The following is a 17,151-nucleotide window of genomic DNA, read 5'->3' as shown; positions in this document are numbered from 1 at the left end:
TTCACTTTCTTCAGGCTTTCCACCATTTTCAGTATTGATGTGAGCACAGGAATGGAGCAGGTTTGCATGTGTATTTGGAAATGCTGTTGTTTACCTCTAACCTTTAACGCTGCTTCTATCTGTGTCTGCTGCTGGGTGATTTCAGCCCACAGAGTATCATAAATACATAGTTGATTGATATTTAAAATGAAGAGGAAAAAAAAACACAGGAAGCAAAGATACTGTGTTGAAATGCTCTATTGAGTAAGAAGAAATTCCTGGTGTTTTCTGTTATTCAAAAGTATTTGCAGTAAAATCAAAGTAAATGTCAAGCAGGATCATACATAGATACACTCTCAGCCTTCCCACTGTAGTTTCGAAGTCTGATGATTCCTAAAGGAGGATTAAATACACAATGACATTATCCTCGTGAACTGGGCGCTGAACTCGTGCAGATTCAGGTGCGTTCGGGCTCTGGCAGCAGGATCGCAACAAGTGCTGGGGTTGTGTCCGAACCCTCCAGACTGGACAGGGTCTGGGAAGGGGCAGCTGGGGATTTGTGACCAGAAGCTTCTACATGTAAGAAAAAGTTTCTACGGTTTACTTACGGTTTGAAAAGAGATAAGCTTATGGCCTCAAGATACGCTTAATGGCCTCAAGTTGTGCCAGGGGAGGTTCAGATTGGATATTATAAAAAAATTCTTCCCAGAAAGGGCTGTGGGGCATGGGAACAGGCTGCCCAGGGCAGTGCTGGAGTCACCGTCCCTGGAGGGGTTTAAAAGACATTTAGACGAGGTTCTTAGGGACATGGATTAGTGCCAGAGCTAGGGTATGGCTGGACTTGATCCTGAGGGTTTCTTCCAACCAAAATGATTCTGTGATCTGGGGGGATGCTGAGTGCCCTTTGCTTCTTGGAGGTACTTAGCACCTCCCAGGGTTTGGCCCTGCTTGTATGTGTGTGAGAAGACTACCAAGCTGCGTCCACTTGCAACACAGCTCGAGAGAGGGAGGGTTGTAGTTCTTTGTGAGTCAGTGAGTCAGAATTAGATGGACAAATCCACCTCCACCCTTCCTTCTCTGAAAGCATCAGAGCATTGGGCATCTCACGCAGAATCCCAGAATGTCAGGGGTTGGAAGGGACCTGGAAAGCTCATCCAGTGCAATCCCCCCATGGAGCAGGAACACCCAGCTGAGGTTCCACAGGAAGGGGTCCAGGCGGGTTTGAATGTCTGCAGAGAAGGAGACTCCACAACCTCCCTGGGCAGCCTGGGCCAGGCTCTGCCACCCTTACTGACAAGAAGTTTCTTCTCAAATTTAAGTGGAACCTCCTGTGTTCCAGTTTGAACCCATTCCTCCTTGTCCTATCACTGGTTGTCACCGAGGAGAGCCTGGCTCCATCCTCCTGACACTCACCCTTTAGATATCTGTAAAGATGAATGAGGTCACCCCTCAGTCTCCTCTCCTCCAGCTCCAGAGCCCCAGCTCCCTCAGCCTTTCCTCACATGGGAGATGCTCCACTCCCTTCAGCATCTTGGTGGCTGCGCTGGACTCTCTCCAGCAGTTCCCTGTCCTTCTGGAGCTGAGGGGCCACAACTGGACACAATATTCCAGGTGTGGTCTCCCCAGGGCAGAGCAGAGGGGCAGGAGAACCTCTCTGACCTACTGACCACCCCCTTCTAATACACCCCAGGTACCATTGGCCTTCCTGGCCACAAGGGCCCAGTGCTGGCTCATGGTCACCCTACTGTCCCCAGGAGCCCCAGGTCCCTTTCCCTCATTTCTCATCTCCCCTATGGGAGTTTTTCTACCTCTCTGCTGTAATTGAGAGAGGCAGCTCCTGTCTGGGACTGCTTTGGGAGCTGCCCCTTTCTGTGGGGACGTCAATCCTAGGAGAATCTCACCTTCATTGGCGTGGGGCGCGCAGTGATGCAGTTGTGTGTTACGCAGTGGTCTGGAAGAAGTGCTGGTGACCTGCTCAGCTCCCAGCAGGCAGATGCTGATGTTGAGAGCCCACAGCATCTCCCTGTTGGCTTTGCAGACTCAGATGGAGGTGAACAGGAAAGAACTGAATTATTCTTTTCCTTCTGGAAGAGTGCTTTTGGTGAACATGGTTGTTCTATAGGAGGTCTGGGCTGTTTATCATAGGTCTTAGGCAGAAATAAAGATCTTTCTTCTCCATGAAAGAGAATTTAGGATATTTCACTAGCACAAAATCAGTTTCTAGTAGTGGAAAAACAGGGAAGTTCATAGTGAAGAAAACTCCATGTTGTGCTGAGAATAGGATGAGGTGGAGAAATGGCTACAGACTTCTCATCACTACATGTAGGGAAATTTGGGGTAGGAGTCATGAGGTGTTTCAATGTTTTCTATGCTTTTGCTCTGTATGGAAGATTTCCCAATGGAGAAACATGATTTATTAAGGCATGTCTGTTTTCTAAATTACGTAGAAATAGGTGGAAGTATTACAAGAGACAGCAAGAGGCTTTTGTTGGCAGTATGTTGGCCACATTTGAGAAGATGTGGTGCTACCTAAATATCCAAGATATTTTGTTAACATGATTTTGCTTGTGACATGTATAGTGATCTTCATTCCGCTCGTCCTATCTCGGTTGCTTTATTTATACAACCCGTTTTGCAGGTGCAACGTCATCTTTCCAAACTCTTTGACAGCTTGGCCAGGATGAAATTCCAGCTGGACTCTGAGCAAAAGCCAACCAAGGTTGGCCTGGGAATGTACAGTAGAGAGGAGGAGTACGTCAGCTTCAGCGAGCCCTGTGACTGCAGTGGGCAGGTGAGAGGGAAGTCCTTGTCTATCAAAACTGTCCGGTGGAGTCTGCTCCCCTGCCCCTCGTGTGAGATCCCTTGCCAAGACGTCATAGAGCTTCACTGCTCTCCCTTGGTGCATGAGAAAAGCTGGAAGAGGTGGTGATTTAGTACCTCCTTACACCACAACCTTTCGTGTCACTCTGGATAGGTCCTCACTAAGGGGGGACGTGGATGTCACAGTCCACTGTGAGAGAAAGAGCTGTGCCATTTTTCTGACTAGGTTTTTAATTTGACTTTTTCTAAGACCTTTTGAAGGTTAGTCTTAAAGCTTGCTACAAATATCCTCGGTGAGGGAGGGGATGCAGACTGAAAAGAGACTAAGCTATTCCATAGTACCTCTGCACGGGTGTGTTTGGCAGGAGAAGGCCTTTTACCTGTTTCTCAAGTCTTCATTATTTCATACCACGAGTCAAAGTATGAAATGTAAGAATCAAGCTACTGCTCAGCTTATCTATCCTGGTAGTTTCACCTTTCTGCATGGTCTATTACAGGAAGCTAAAGTACGTAATACCGGCTACTGAGCTCCCCAGCAATGGAGCTTGCTGCGTTCAGTCTGTCTTCTTGTTGAGGGCTTTGCCTGTGAAATATGAAATTCAGCAGGAATTGTGTTCCCAAGTTTGGCAGCATCTTTCTCCTGCTGCTGGCAGACTGCCCACATCCCACCAGGGATTCTGTCATGGCCTGGAGGTGGAACACACCTGACCAAATTATTCATTGACGGAGTTCATTTTGGTTCCTCCTGTAGCTAGAGTTCAAGAAAAAAATCTGTCTTCTGTTCTTGGTGTCTGGAAGTAGATGCTAATCCTACAGTACCAGAATTAGCCAAATCTACCCAGTCTGAAGGAGGCTGTGAGGTTTGGTTAACTCATAGAATGTCCTGAGCTGGAAGGGACCCACCAGGATCATGCAGTCCAAGTCCTGTCCCTGTAGTGACAACCCTGCACGTCACACCATGTGTCTGAGGACGTTGTCCAGTCTCTCCTTGAACACTGTCAGGTTGGGGCTGTGACACCTCCCTGGGAGCCTGTTCAGTGTCCAGCACCTCTGGGTGAAGAACCTTTCCCTCATGTCCAGTCTAAAGAGAACTGAGATGCTTGCCTCATTTCCTATCTTCACTAATTACCAAAGGCACTTAAGAAGAGCAAATGTGTTACTGGGATTTAATCTCTTTTCCAGGTTGAAGTCTGGCTCAGTCATGTACTAGACAGCATGAGGGCTACTGTGAGAGATGAGATGACAGAAGCCGTCATGGCTTATGAGGAAAAACCAAGGGAACAATGGCTCTTTGACTATCCTGCCCAGGTATCTGCCACTGCTTCTTATCACCACTCAGGCTGGCTCGTGGAAAGGTAGCTCTTGGGTTCCCCATCAGTCCTGCCCTTCCCTTCTTTCAGCAGCTGTGGACAGGCATGTTTCTGGCCTCCACCTTGCTATCCAGGAGAGAGGGAGGATGAGTTGTCCTTTATCCTGGCGGTCTCCTGATGGAGTTTCCAGGCTGAGCTCCATGCTCTGGTTGGGGCTCTTGGTTGGGTGACAGAGCCCAGGGGCTTGGGCAGTGCAGTCTGTACAGCCAGAGCAGTGAGAGGTGCAGCAGGAAGGCAAAGTGGTGAGGTCTGATAAGAGTGAAGAGCCCCTCAGATGCACCTCTGACAACCTCGTGGTCTCCAACTCTTCCTCCTCTGCTGTGTCAGGCATGTGAAAGGTGCTGATTTACTTATAAGTAGCTGCTAAATGTGTCTATCACTGATATGGTGTTTTAAATGAATGTCATGGAGCAGATCCTTGTTGTACTGTCTGCTGTGACTACTGTATGAAAAATACTTAATTTCACGTCATGGATGTTTCATCCTTGATCTCCCTGTGGATCCGACACTCTTGAACATAAGGAAGCTTTGGTATTTTCCCTGATACTGAACCAGCCTATTTCCCTAGGTGGCGCTTTGCTGCACCCAGATCTGGTGGACAACCGAGGTTGGGATTGCCTTTGCCAGGGTGGAGGAAGGCTACGAGAATGCGATGAAGGAATATCACAAGAAGCAAGTGACCCAGCTGAACACCCTCGTTACCATGCTGATCGGGCAGCTCTCCAAGGGCGACAGACAGAAAATCATGACCATTTGCACCATCGACGTGCATGCTCGGGATGTGGTGGCAAAGATGATAGCACAGAAGGTTGGTGTTGGCAGTTCAGCACAGTTCTGTGGGTGCTGGAGAGGGGGCTTCAGGGGGCCCAACCACTGGCCATTCAGATCACTGCCGGTCTCAGTGGGAGACGTATGACTAAATTTATTTCTACAATGTTTGTAGCAAGTGTGCAGAAAGCCCCTGTAAGCCTGCAGAGCTGTGCTGTGTCATGGCCATACAACACCAACTTGTAGTTGCTGCAGATTCACACCAGGAGTGAGAGCGTGGCACTGCATCCTGGTGCCAAGACATGTGCTGGTGGATGATGGTGGTGTGTTGGGAGGCTGCTGGACTCAGTCTCAGTTTTGACTTTAGAAAGTAAGAAAAAGCATTCAAGCTTTGTTCTTTGTAGCCTCCTTGGTCTGGTGTGGGGCTGCAGGGACTTATGTGGGACTCCCTTCTCCTGCAACACCTCTCCCACACTACTCCCCTGTCCATGACACCATGCCAAGTGTTTAGCCTTGCAGGTGGGTGGGAAGATGCCCTGAATGTATTGGGTTGTGGCTCTTCCCTCATCTGTGTCATCTCAGAGGCAGCCAGGCTGCTCACAGGGTTTCTGTCTTCAAGGCTCAGCTGGGCTCAGTGGTGCCTCGGTCCAGCCTGGGGTGAAGTGATGCATCTGGACCTGCCTGCTGGTTGTGCAGAGAGCGCTGGGCATGACTGTCTTTGTCCACCTGTCCCCAACCTGTTCCCTTGGTGCTGTCTGCAGCCTCTTCCTTGTCTAGATGGCCTCTACTTCTTCTCTCACTCTGGTTGCATTATAAGACCTTCTTCATGACTTGCTGCTTCTTAAATCTATTCAGGAGTCTTTTTGTAAGGCTCTTTCTCATGGCCATTAATTTTTTCCTCTCCCACCAATGTGGTCACTAATTTGGTTCCTCCCCTTTACTGATGGGAGATGGGGAGGTGACATTTCTCACCACATTGCAAGGAGGCGGCCTTCCTCACCACACCTGCCTTGCAGTGAGGACCAGTCATCCCCCATGAAAATTTTATAGCAGTCGCTATTTTGGCCCCCGAGCTGCATGTGTCTGGCATCCCCGGCCTTCCTGTGATGGTGTTTGTGGGTGTGTTGCAGGTGGACAATGCCCAGGCCTTCATTTGGCTGTCACAGCTCCGGCACAGATGGTCAGATGAGGAACGGCACTGCTTTGTCAACATCTGTGACGCCCAGTTCCTGTACTCCTATGAATACCTTGGCAATACCCCTCGGCTTGTGATCACTCCGCTGACCGACAGGTAAGTCCCTGGGACACAATGTCACAGCTGGGCTTTGCCACACAGGTAGAGAGAGAGATGCCAACCAAAGATGGATTTAGTTCAGACACCTGTATCCCTCTTGTTCTCTCTCCATGTCCCAGCACTCCAGTGGTCGAGCTCTAACTCTTATCTGGTTTTTGGTGGTACCCTCTGGGGAATTTGTACATCAGATCCCTGAGTGGGATTCAGCTCACACATTAAAACACTTGTGGGTGTCTTCCTGTGCACAAGATGTCCACAGTCCATAAAGCTGGTGAGTCCAGAGAGCTTTCATCCCATCTTGAAGCAGACATCTACCTCGTTGCCTCAGTGGGGACACCTAGGGTTACTTGAGATACTCTGTGTTGTCCCACCTGGCTTCCAGGTGCCAATCCAGAAGTGTAAAAGTCTCCTATGGATCCCTTGTCATATCTCTCCACCCTATGTGACATTTCAGCAACCAAGAGCATCTCAGGTGGCTCTAGTCACCTGTGTTAGTCAGCTGCGTCAAGCCCCCAGGTATCATCAGGTTTTGTTGGCTATATTGACTACACCTCTGTGGCTTATACAGGTAGTATAGATACTCACATGTGGACACCACCCCAGTGTCCATCATCAACATGATGGAGAAACTTTGGGACTTGCTGCAGCTTTGAGTTGGGTTCACTCATAGGCCACCTGAGCAGGTTTCTGTCAGTGACAGGTCTTCCAGAAAAGCTGTCCTTTTCTCATACTGCCTGAGATGTGCCCAATATCCATGAGTTGTATGAGGATCCAGAGAGAACACAAGCTGGACATGAAGAGGTTTGGGCAGACCTTGGTGGAAGATGAGTATCTCTTGGAGAAAACAGAGCTGAGCAGAGGTGGTAATTAATGCCAAGAAGGCTTTCAGCTCAGACATGACCCCTGCTCACGTACAGCTTTTCAGAGGAGAGGCTCTGCTGAGTGCAATGCTCTAGTGCTATTGCCCTGCAGCCCACAGTTGACCTATTGGACATATTTCCTTTTTTCATTCATCATTCACTGTGAAAGATGTTACATCACCCTGACCCAGTCACTGCACCTGACCATGAGCGGAGCACCTGCAGGCCCTGCGGGCACTGGCAAGACGGAGACTACGAAAGATTTGGGGCGAGCCCTGGGCATCATGGTGTACGTGTTTAACTGCTCCGAGCAGATGGACTACAAGGTATGGCTCCCACCTCGGCTGCAGTGCGGTCACATGGGGCTGGGGATGCTCAGGGCCCGAGCAAACCTGAAGGATGAGAGTAATCCAATGGTACCTGGGGTGCATTAGGAGAGGTATGACCAGCAGGTCAAGGGAGGTTGTTCCTTCCGCTCTGCTCTGCCCTGGTGATGCCACATCTGGAGTTGTGTCCAGTTCTGGGCTCCCCAGTTTAAGAAGGAATAACTGCACAGAGTCCAGCAGTGGGCTACAAAGATGCTGAGGGGTCTGGAGCTTCTTTCTTGTGAGGAGAGACTGAGAGAGCTGGAGCTGTTGAGCTGGAGAAGAGAAGCTGAGAGGGATCTGATCAATGGGATCAATATCTCAGGGTGGGTGTCAGAGGATGGACCAGACTCTGTTCAGTGGTGCCCAACGCCAGGGTGAGGGACAACGGGCACAGACTGAAACACAGGAGGCTCCATCTGAACATGAGCAGAAACTTGTTTGCTGGGAGGTGCCAGAGCCTGGCCCAGGCTGCCCAGAGCGGGTGTGGAGTCTCCTTCTCTGAGACATTGAAACCCGCCTGGACCCACCTGTGTGATCTGCTCTGTGACCCTGCGTGAACAGAGGTTGGACTGGGGGATCTGCAGAGGTCCCTTCAGCCCCACCAGGCTGGGATTCTGTGATCACCTCTCTCCAAATCCCTGCTACACTCCTTTAAGCTGAATGCCTTTTCCTTCTCCTCCCGTTCCTTCTCTAAGATTTGCACAAGGTTCTTCAGGAGGCAGAGACCCGAACTATCTTCTCTGCCTCATTATGCATTTCCCTTCCTTTCTGGAGTTAGATTTCATGTGTAATTCTTCAAAAATGTTGGTCTGTTCAGTTGAGACCAAGGCTGTGCTGATAGTTGGACCCTGGTCGTTTCTTCTCGGCGTGCTCGCGGCCTGGCAGCCCCTGGCACGGGGAGGGACCTGTCCTGGTTTTCTCAGGATCCTCTCCCAGAATAAACCCAAAACATAGTGAACCTTCAGCCACTACAGAGCACTGAATCATTAGGCTGAGTCTTGCTCTCTGCCAGTCTGGCACGGTACAGTGATTTTGGTAGCCTCGGATCATATTTCATTTAGCTTATGGGCTCTCCCAGGAAACGGGGCCATCAGTAATTCAGCACAAGTGACCTTTAAATGAAACTGGTGCACAGATATATCGAGAAAGTGCAATTAGCAGATAAAGTGGCAAGCTGCGCAGAGCTATAAATATTATAATTGAGTTGTGCCTGCTGTTTCCATGCACTTTTCTAAATACCCACAATAGACTGTAAATTGCTATAAATAAACGGGCTGGGAAATAAAATCAATTTTTTGCTGGAGTTGATTCCATTTATGATTTCACTCTTGTAATCTTTGTTTTTGTTTTGTTTTTCCAGTCTTGTGGGAATATTTACAAAGGCCTTTCCCAGACGGGAGCCTGGGGCTGTTTTGATGAATTTAACAGGATCTCAGTTGAGGTCCTTTCTGTGGTTGCTGTACAGGTGAGTGGAGAAACACTCATAAATAAATACAAACAGAGCAGAGCCATTCTGCAGTCTTTGGAGCAAGGGTAAACATGGCAATTGCATATTGCCGGTTTCAGTTCTGTGTATAGGCAGGTGTGGGATTATATCTCAAGATTAATCACATGAATATCACAGCACTGCCAAGATGTCGCAGTTACGTGCTGCAAAGATATTCGTCACTTTTCTTGCCCCAGTTACAGCATTTGTGCCAAGGCAATTCTTTGTAGCATCTTTTCCCAGACCACTACGCACCATGGCTCTGTACCTGTTCCTCCTCAGGAAAGCACTCGTGTCATTAATCTGCTGTGAGATAATTGCAGCACATCATTTCAAGACAGAGAAGCTGCCTTGACTTGCGGCTGCTCAGTCTGCAATGTAGGGAATAATTTTCACAGAGGGGAAGAGGGGTGTTTGGGGCAGATCCGCTGGACTTCTGGGGGTTCCTTATCACCCCTGGTCAGGCACAGGTTGTGTGTCATACTCAGGAAATGGGAATACATTCAGGATTAATTTTCTTAACCTGTCTCCAAAACTATATGGCTGTGGATTTAGTTCTGGTGTCTGTAACGACAGCTCTGCCAAGTGGCTTTGGAAGGTATTCCTGGCCAACTGGCACCATTCCTTGGAGGAATGTGTGCAGCCCCGTGGTGCTCCCAAAAGCCAGTGTCAGCTGGTGACACTCGGGAGCTGGAATCTGGGGCAGATCTGTGGCCCTTGCTGACGCGCTTGCCCAGGGTACCCTGACACCGTGGGATTAAACCTGGGACAGAGCTATTGGAGCGGTGCCCAGCTGGGCATGGGTGTTTCCCCTGGCAAATGGTTTCTCATCTCCTCTGTAGTTTAGCTGCTCAGTGCATTGTGTTGGTGAGTCTCGTGTGAAGCGCAGCAGCATCCCTGGAGAAGGGCTGGAAGGGAGACTGGCTTCCCCATCGTGCCAGAAAGTCCTGTGCTCTCGTGCTTATATATATAATCTGTCACTTCGCGTCCTCCTTCCCCTCCTCTTACCAGCCCATGAGGAAACCTGGCATTATTTTATACAGGGGAAGCCTAGGGCGGCTTCAGTGCAGAAAACTGAGGTGCCAAAGTGCCCAAGTTCTTCAGGATCCAACTGTCAGCTGAGTGCGTTTTAGGATCCTAATATCTGATTGAGGTGCTGAATTGTTCCTGGACTCCCTTTTGGGCTCAGTGTTATAGAAAGATATAAAGCTCAGAAGTTTCTACACTTCTGTAAATGTTTCGGTCAAAGACATTGTTCTTAACCCCTCCATGAACTCCTCATTCTTCTCATCTGTTTCACTCATAATTGGTACCTTATGTGGCATCCCAGAGAAACCCCAGGCAGGTACAAGAGTTTATGTACCATTCCCTCTCAATTTCTCTTCCGTCAGGTCCTAGTTTAAAGTTGTCATTGAAAAAAAGTCTTTGAGGATCTTGAAATAAAAAGGGAAGCTGAACAAAAGAAGCCCAGGAATGACTCAACTGCTAATGGTTCCCTCGCTCCTGGCTGGAGCGTGGCAGCTGAAGAAAGCGGCACGGCTGTCATTCCATCATGGTGTCTCCTGGCTGCTATTAGGAGTGTTACCATGGCGATGTTTAATTGGCTGTCTTACTCATGCAGCTAATGTCGATATGGTTCCTTACAGGGAAAAATTCGATTAATTGCTTTACTTTGAGATGGCAAACAGTAGTGAGGTTAGAGCGGTGAATAGAGAGAGATTTGCCCCTCGCTGAGGTGCTGTTTGCAGAGAGGTGAACTCTTCGGAAGGAGAGGAATGAGCAGAACAAAGCTGCAATCAGGCAAATATAAAAAACAATATAATATTAGTGAGTGAAGGTGTTAGGAGAGGTTTTACAGCTTCTGCCTTCTGGTTTTGGTTTTAAATCAAACATCTGATGTCCCAAAATCTTTAAAAGTGATATCAAGTGGTCAGTTTACAACTGAGCTGAGGCCAAGCTTATTGGGAGGTGCTACCCCTTCTCTGGGCCTGGTCAGGGAACGGAGCAGGCACAGGAGGGTTTTGGGATGTCCTGAAGAGCAACGCTGTGTGGGGAGAGGTGAGATGGGTAAAGGGAATAATGGGCCCATATTGTGATAGACTTTGGGGAGTGCGTTTGGGTGTTGGCTGTGTTGTGGATACCTGTACTGCCCTGCGTCTCTCTCACACATCAGACCTCTGCTGGGCTGGCTGATTCAGAGATGGTGGAGCCTTTGGTGGTGTTTTTGCTGTGAGATGTGCTGAGCAGTGTCCCACAGGTGATGTCAAAAGCCAAGGTGAATGCAGGCAGTGCTGGGGACATTTCCCGCTCCTGAGTTGCTCTTCCTGACCCACGTTCATCATTGTCTCATGGAGCAAAGGTGTGAAGTCTTGCAACTCCTTTGCATTTTGACTTTCCACTCTCTTCAGCTCTTTTTTCTGCTTTGCCAGAGTTTGACTGAGATGGGAAATTGATATTGCCATGCTGATGTACTCCAAACAGTGTATAAAGCTTTATGCTGCCAGTAAAAAATAAAACAGTGATTAGCCCCATTTGTCACGAGGCCAAGAGTAAGGAAGGAAGCACCGTTGTCTGATGTGTTTTTCATAAGTGAACGCTGATACTATAGTACTGTCTTGATTTCTAGGTGAAGAGTGTGCAGGATGCAATACGGGAGAAGAAGAAATCCTTCAATTTTCTTGGAGAAGACATCAACTTAGTACCATCAGTAGGCATTTTCATCACCATGAACCCTGGTTACGCAGGGCGAACAGAGCTACCTGAGAATTTAAAAGCTCTCTTCAGGTGAGTCCAGGTCAGGGTTTGTGACCTGGCAGAAACTGTCTTTTGGAACATCCAGGCTCGACCTCATGTCCTTGGGGAATTCACTTGCACAGGGCATTCGCAGGTAGTTTAAGCCTTGCACAACAGGCCTGGGTCTGGGCACGCACAGGCAGGGCAAAGGAGCTCTGTCCCTTGTCGTGGGGAAGGCAGAGGGTGACCTGGCTCATAAAAGAAGGCCTAGAAGATGAAGCTACAAATGCGCTGCCTGTAAGACCTGTAGTCAAGAAATACTTGTTCTGCAATGCCTCCTCACCTGTCATTTTAGGCCATGTGCGATGGTTGTGCCAGACTTTGAGCTGATCTGTGAAATTATGTTGGTGGCTGAGGGATTCATCGAGGCCCGGGTGTTAGCCAGGAAGTTCATTACTCTCTACCAACTCTGCAAAGAGCTCCTGTCCAAGCAGGTGAGCCTGATTCTGTGGCTGAGTGGTATGATGAATCTCCAAAATCAGCAGAAACATGGCACTGTGCTGCTCAGCTCCATGGCTAACGTTTCACAGCTTTTATTTAATGACTGCATTTGCACTGGCTGCTGGGGGAGGAGAGGGTTGGTGATCATCGGAGCAATAAAATTTTCAGACTGCTTTACTGGAGCATCTGCAAGGACAAAAGCATTTGACCAGCTGCATTAATGGGAGGCCTTTCAGTGAGTTTAAATGACACCATGTTTGGGGTAGTATTCAGTGACCTTTTGCTTTCCAGTCTCTTCCTATTGATTCTCCTGCCTGCAAAGGGTTTATGGTGTCCCTCTCTGAGTTCAGCCTTAGGCTGGTTCCAGGTCTTGTTAGAGTTACTGTCAGTGCAAAGCAAATCAGATTTTTCCTTGTCATTATTTGTGTAGATCGAAGCTGGGTCCAGAGGAGACCTGAATCAGGATTCCTGATGATACAAACCTGATCTTGGCTGTGCCAGCATGAGGCTGGGTGGGATATGCTCTGTCGCAGAAACTTGGTGCTGTGCCTTGAGGGGCCTGGTGGAAGCCATGGCGTCCCACACAGAGCAGTCAGCTGTCGAGCTGTGCTCTGGAGGGTGTTAACAGGACAGAAATATGAACAGTTGTTTGTTGGCTTGAGAGTTCTTCTCATGCCGTTTTGTGGTACTTTTTCAGCAATGTCTTTACTGACCCCTTATTCCTGGACCTCCTCTGAGACCAAACAGGCTTGTCATCTTGTGATGGGCAGAGAAACTTGGGTCTTTGGGGCCTCATAATGGACTAACAAGCCTTTCACCTTGGTGGCTCCTGCAGATGCAGGGGGCTGGCTGGCCTTGCTATAGGTGCTTTATGATTTAGGTGAAACAAATTGCTTTGGTCTCTGGAGTGCAAATCCTACTGCTGTCTTACTGCCAACTGTGAGCCCATGTGATGGTCTGAACAGCTGAATTATTTGACTCTTTAATACTGTCCCTGACGGGAATCTCACCTACTGAGATGGAAACCAGGTCACTCAGGCTGGAGAAGGTCTCTGGCCACAATGCAAATAACAGATTTAGATGTATTTTCATTGCTTACTAGTCTGGCAGTTTGGGAATGGTGGTTCTTCACCCTACATGGTACTGTCTAAGCATAAACTCATGCCTCTTTTTTTTTCTTCCTCTGGTGTAGGATCACTACGACTGGGGCTTGCGTGCCATTAAGTCAGTGCTAGTTGTTGCTGGCTCCCTCAAGCGAGATGACCCAGAGCGACCCGAAGACCAGGTTCTGATGCGCTCTCTTCGTGACTTCAACATCCCCAAGATTGTGACGGATGATGTGCCGGTGTTTATGGGGCTGATTGGGGATCTATTCCCTGCACTGGATGTGCCTCGGAAGCGTGACCTGAATTTTGAGTCGTTTGTGAGGCAGGCTGTGCTGGACCTCCGGCTGCAGGCTGAGGACAACTTTGTGCTCAAAGTAAGACCAAGAGATCTTCTGCTACACCCACATCACCATCAAATCATTTGGGTTTTCTCAAACAGCTTTGCTTCTACAAAGAGAGCTCTGCACAGCATTGTCCTTGCAGGCAGATCTCGCTGGAGGGCAGTCAGCTGTGCTGGGTCTGAGGCAGTTGCACCTGCTCCTGAAGTCAGCACTGGATCAGTCTCTGGGCTTCCAAAGGGGCCAACTTTTGTAGGTTCATGAAAGTGTAGCCCCTGGAGAGCAGGGTCTCATCAGGTGGTGGTTGTCAAGTATAAACAGCGCTGGAAGTTTATCTGCAGGCTGAGGATTTCACCCATTGTGATTAGAGTGGCTGGACCAAACTCAATTGTCAAATCTGCTTGTGTCTCAGGGTCACGTCTTTCTAAAGAGGTGGCCCAGTGGGACCTATTTTATAGACCTGAACTTCAGTTTGGCATCTTTGTCTAAAATTTGGGAGTGTTTTTCTCAGGTGGTGCAGCTGGAGGAGTTGCTCACGGTCCGGCACTCTGTCTTCGTGGTGGGTAACGCGGGCACGGGCAAGTCTCAGGTGATGAGATCCCTGAACAGGACTTACCAGATAATGAAGCGACGTCCTGTCTGGACAGACCTCAACCCCAAGGCAGTCACCAATGATGAGCTCTTTGGCATCATTAGCCCAGCAACAAGAGAATGGAAAGACGGTAAATGTCATTTCATGTCTGAAATATGTAGATAAAGACGGGTATTTTTAATGAATTTCCCGAGCAGCAGCAGGGTGACTGGTTCTTCATGTGCAGGTCTGAGAGCCCAGGTGCTTGTCTGCTGCCTACAGCCACATGACAGTTTGTTGTTGAAAGGATACACAGGATGTTTTAGCTCTTTGATCTTCAAATGGGAAGTATAGCATAAGCCTACTTGATCCTATTGCCCTAAGAATAATTTTAATGCCCATTAATACCAACACTTACCAGTTCCTAAGTGGGGCAGGCAGTTTTTGGGAGTTGGCTGGACCAGTGATGGAAGAGATGTCCCTCCTGCACTGTGGTGTGCACTGGGACCCCAAAAAATGTCCCATCCCCAGGTTTTCATTGCTGATAGCACGCACAGCAGCCTTAACGTCAGTTTTTCCACTCAGTATGGCTGCCCGATCTCTGTAGCACACCAGCGTTTGCCAAGCTGTTGATCCTGCTTACTCCTGAGGAACATTTCAAACTTGCTGGAAGATTACAGAAAATCTGGAGTGGAAATGTTGGGTTGTGACTAATACATAAAGGCAGCTTCGATTTACGTGTGCGGCGGGGTTGGGAGGTGTGGGGGAGGTGAGGGAAGACATTACCATAAATCATCCACAGCAGCAGATGAGCTGCCACCCACCTCCCCTGGCCCCGCCATGGACCCTTCCCGACCCCCTGCTTTGCTCCAATGCCAGGTTAATTTCTTTCTAATTGTAATTAGGGAGCCTAAATCAAAGTGGCAGAGGGACGTGCAGGGTACAGCCTGAACTGTGCAGACTGGCTGCAGCAGTGGCTGCAGATCAAGGGCAGCGGTGACACCGAACAGCAGGAGGGACATTTTACAGGTGACTGTCCAGTGGTTTCTGGCCTGCGATGGTTTAAATGAAATAGTGGCACTCCTCCCTAAGCTTTCAAGGCAGATATTTTCTGCAGTAACCATTCCTGAAAATGTTGTTTCATGTTGTCAAAGACCAGCAAGGCAATCTTCACCAGAGCCTAACAAGAGGTGACCTGTTCCCTTACAGATCAGCCCCTGCTTTTCTGCTCCCCAGTTTTATCCTGTCACATTATCAGAAGTTGAAAAGGTCCTACATGTTAGGTGGTAAAAGGTCCCATATGGGAATACCAAAAGTGTTCTTTGCAGAACAAAACTCTTCTTTTAAACCCCAAGAGAGCCGTGTGCTGTGGATGCACAAGGTCAGGACAGAGGCGCTTTCCTCTCCCCGCTGCCGCGGTGTATCCGAGGGAAGCCCTGATGCCCTGAGACAGCAACTGTTTCTGATGCTAATAATGTCGGAGTGGTTCCCAAGGCGTGTGTCCAACACGTAAGGAACTGGCTGGAGGCAGAGGTGCTGAAGCGTTATTTTTGTTGACCCAGTCTCGGGATCACACACCTGTTCCAGGTGAGCCATTCTGCATTTGCTGAGCACAAGCTTTATCTTCAGTCAGATGGTGCCACTAGCTGTTCCTGATCTGGATCACAAAGAAATAGCTTGTCCTGGAGAAAAAAAGAAAAAAAAGAGTTCTTGTCACAATTCACTGGAAGAGAGGCTTTTTTTAAAGTTTGCCTGATGTTTTTTCATGAAGACCAGCATCTCCCGAGGTATTTTCACATGTAGAGGAGAGCAGTAGTTTTGTGGAGTTTTCATTTGCTCTGCAGTGCTGCTGCTCTATTCCCAGCCTTCGTGGTCTTCTTAACATTCATTATTTACTCCCCTCGAGACTCTGTATCCTCTCTCTCCTTGATTTTACCAACATTTTGTTCTGTCATTCAATGTCATTCTGTGCTTGTTCTCCCCTCAGTCTCACTAAGGCCATGACCCAGCGTTTAATGCATCTTGATTGCCCTGATATACTTTGAGCCACAAAAAAATATTTATAAGGATTTCCTAGGCATATTCAGGTGGTTTTCTCTGCATTGTATAATTCATGCCGCCTTTTGCCTTTGAGTAGCTACTGTACATTTTTCTTATCCCTTATGATTCTCGGTGGGAATGAAGCTCGTGCGTAGGTCTGCAATCATTTTCAGTAGTGATAACTGATAACCCTTTTTTCACTTTAAAGCAAACTAGAACCGTATTGTGATATAGTAATATTTACGTATAGGCACATAGAGTTTTGCATGTTTGAGAGGAAAGCATTAATTAGAGTAATTTTTACTGTGTTGCTGGAGAAAACCGTTAGAGCAGGTGTCAAGTTCAGTGTTCATCACCATCTTCCTGTCACCCTCCCAGGCCTGTTTTCATCAATCATGCGAGAGCTGGCCAACATCACGCATGACGGTCCCAAGTGGATGGTACTAGATGGAGATATTGATCCAATGTGGATTGAGTCTCTTAATACTGTGATGGATGATAATAAGGTAATGAATATAAGTTAAAGAAGGAGATATTCTTTGACTGCATGGCATGGTTCAGCCTAAAAATGCAGATGCTGAAATAACACCTCCTAGAATAATGCGGTTGTGTTTCTTCAGATACACCAAACAATATCACATATAGAAAATGGTGCATGAGGGGAAATAGCTCAAATCATGGTTTCATTGTAATTTCCCTTCCTGGAACTGGGCTCATGGATAATCACAGATGTCCTGATTGTAACTCCAGGCCCTTCAAAAATAGGGTGGGGTCATAATTCCACACCTTTTTCCGCCGCTCGAAGTGCTGTTCCTTTGAGTCATGGAAGACAGTTCTACTACCTGCTGGAAATCAGCTGCTTTCCCTCAAGGAACTGTGCTGGCAGCAACCAAGCTTTTTAGTGCAAAGTGCTGAAT

The 17,151-nt window shown here is 48.2% G+C and overlaps 1 protein-coding gene across 7 annotated transcripts in view; it reads left to right on the top strand.

The window, feature by feature from the left end:
- LOC136109597 (dynein axonemal heavy chain 9-like) overlaps positions 1-17,151 on the top strand; it is a 191,971-nt gene that overhangs the window by 34,266 nt on the left and 140,554 nt on the right. For 4 of the 7 annotated variants that reach the window (XM_071816758.1, XM_071816756.1, XM_071816757.1 and 1 more), the window contains exons 1-8: positions 6,149-6,228; positions 7,261-7,417; positions 8,820-8,924; positions 11,572-11,729; positions 12,034-12,172; positions 13,372-13,659; positions 14,135-14,345; positions 16,613-16,740. In XM_071816758.1, the coding sequence (XP_071672859.1) occupies positions 7,298-7,417; positions 8,820-8,924; positions 11,572-11,729; positions 12,034-12,172; positions 13,372-13,659; positions 14,135-14,345; positions 16,613-16,740 (1,149 nt within the window). In that variant the 5' untranslated portion in view covers positions 6,149-6,228; positions 7,261-7,297. Of the gene's footprint in view, positions 1-2,617; positions 2,771-3,981; positions 4,108-4,737; positions 4,978-6,067; positions 6,229-7,260; positions 7,418-8,819; positions 8,925-11,571; positions 11,730-12,033; positions 12,173-13,371; positions 13,660-14,134; positions 14,346-15,109; positions 15,224-16,612; positions 16,741-17,151 lie in introns of those variants that run through there. The other 3 variants (XM_071816766.1, XM_071816753.1, XM_071816759.1) reach the window with 3 other exon arrangements.

The sequence above is a fragment of the Patagioenas fasciata genome, chromosome 18, assembly GCF_037038585.1.
Source record: "Patagioenas fasciata isolate bPatFas1 chromosome 18, bPatFas1.hap1, whole genome shotgun sequence".
In the NCBI taxonomy this organism is placed as follows: Eukaryota; Metazoa; Chordata; class Aves; order Columbiformes; family Columbidae; genus Patagioenas; species Patagioenas fasciata.
This window is presented reverse-complemented; position numbering and strand designations above follow the sequence as displayed.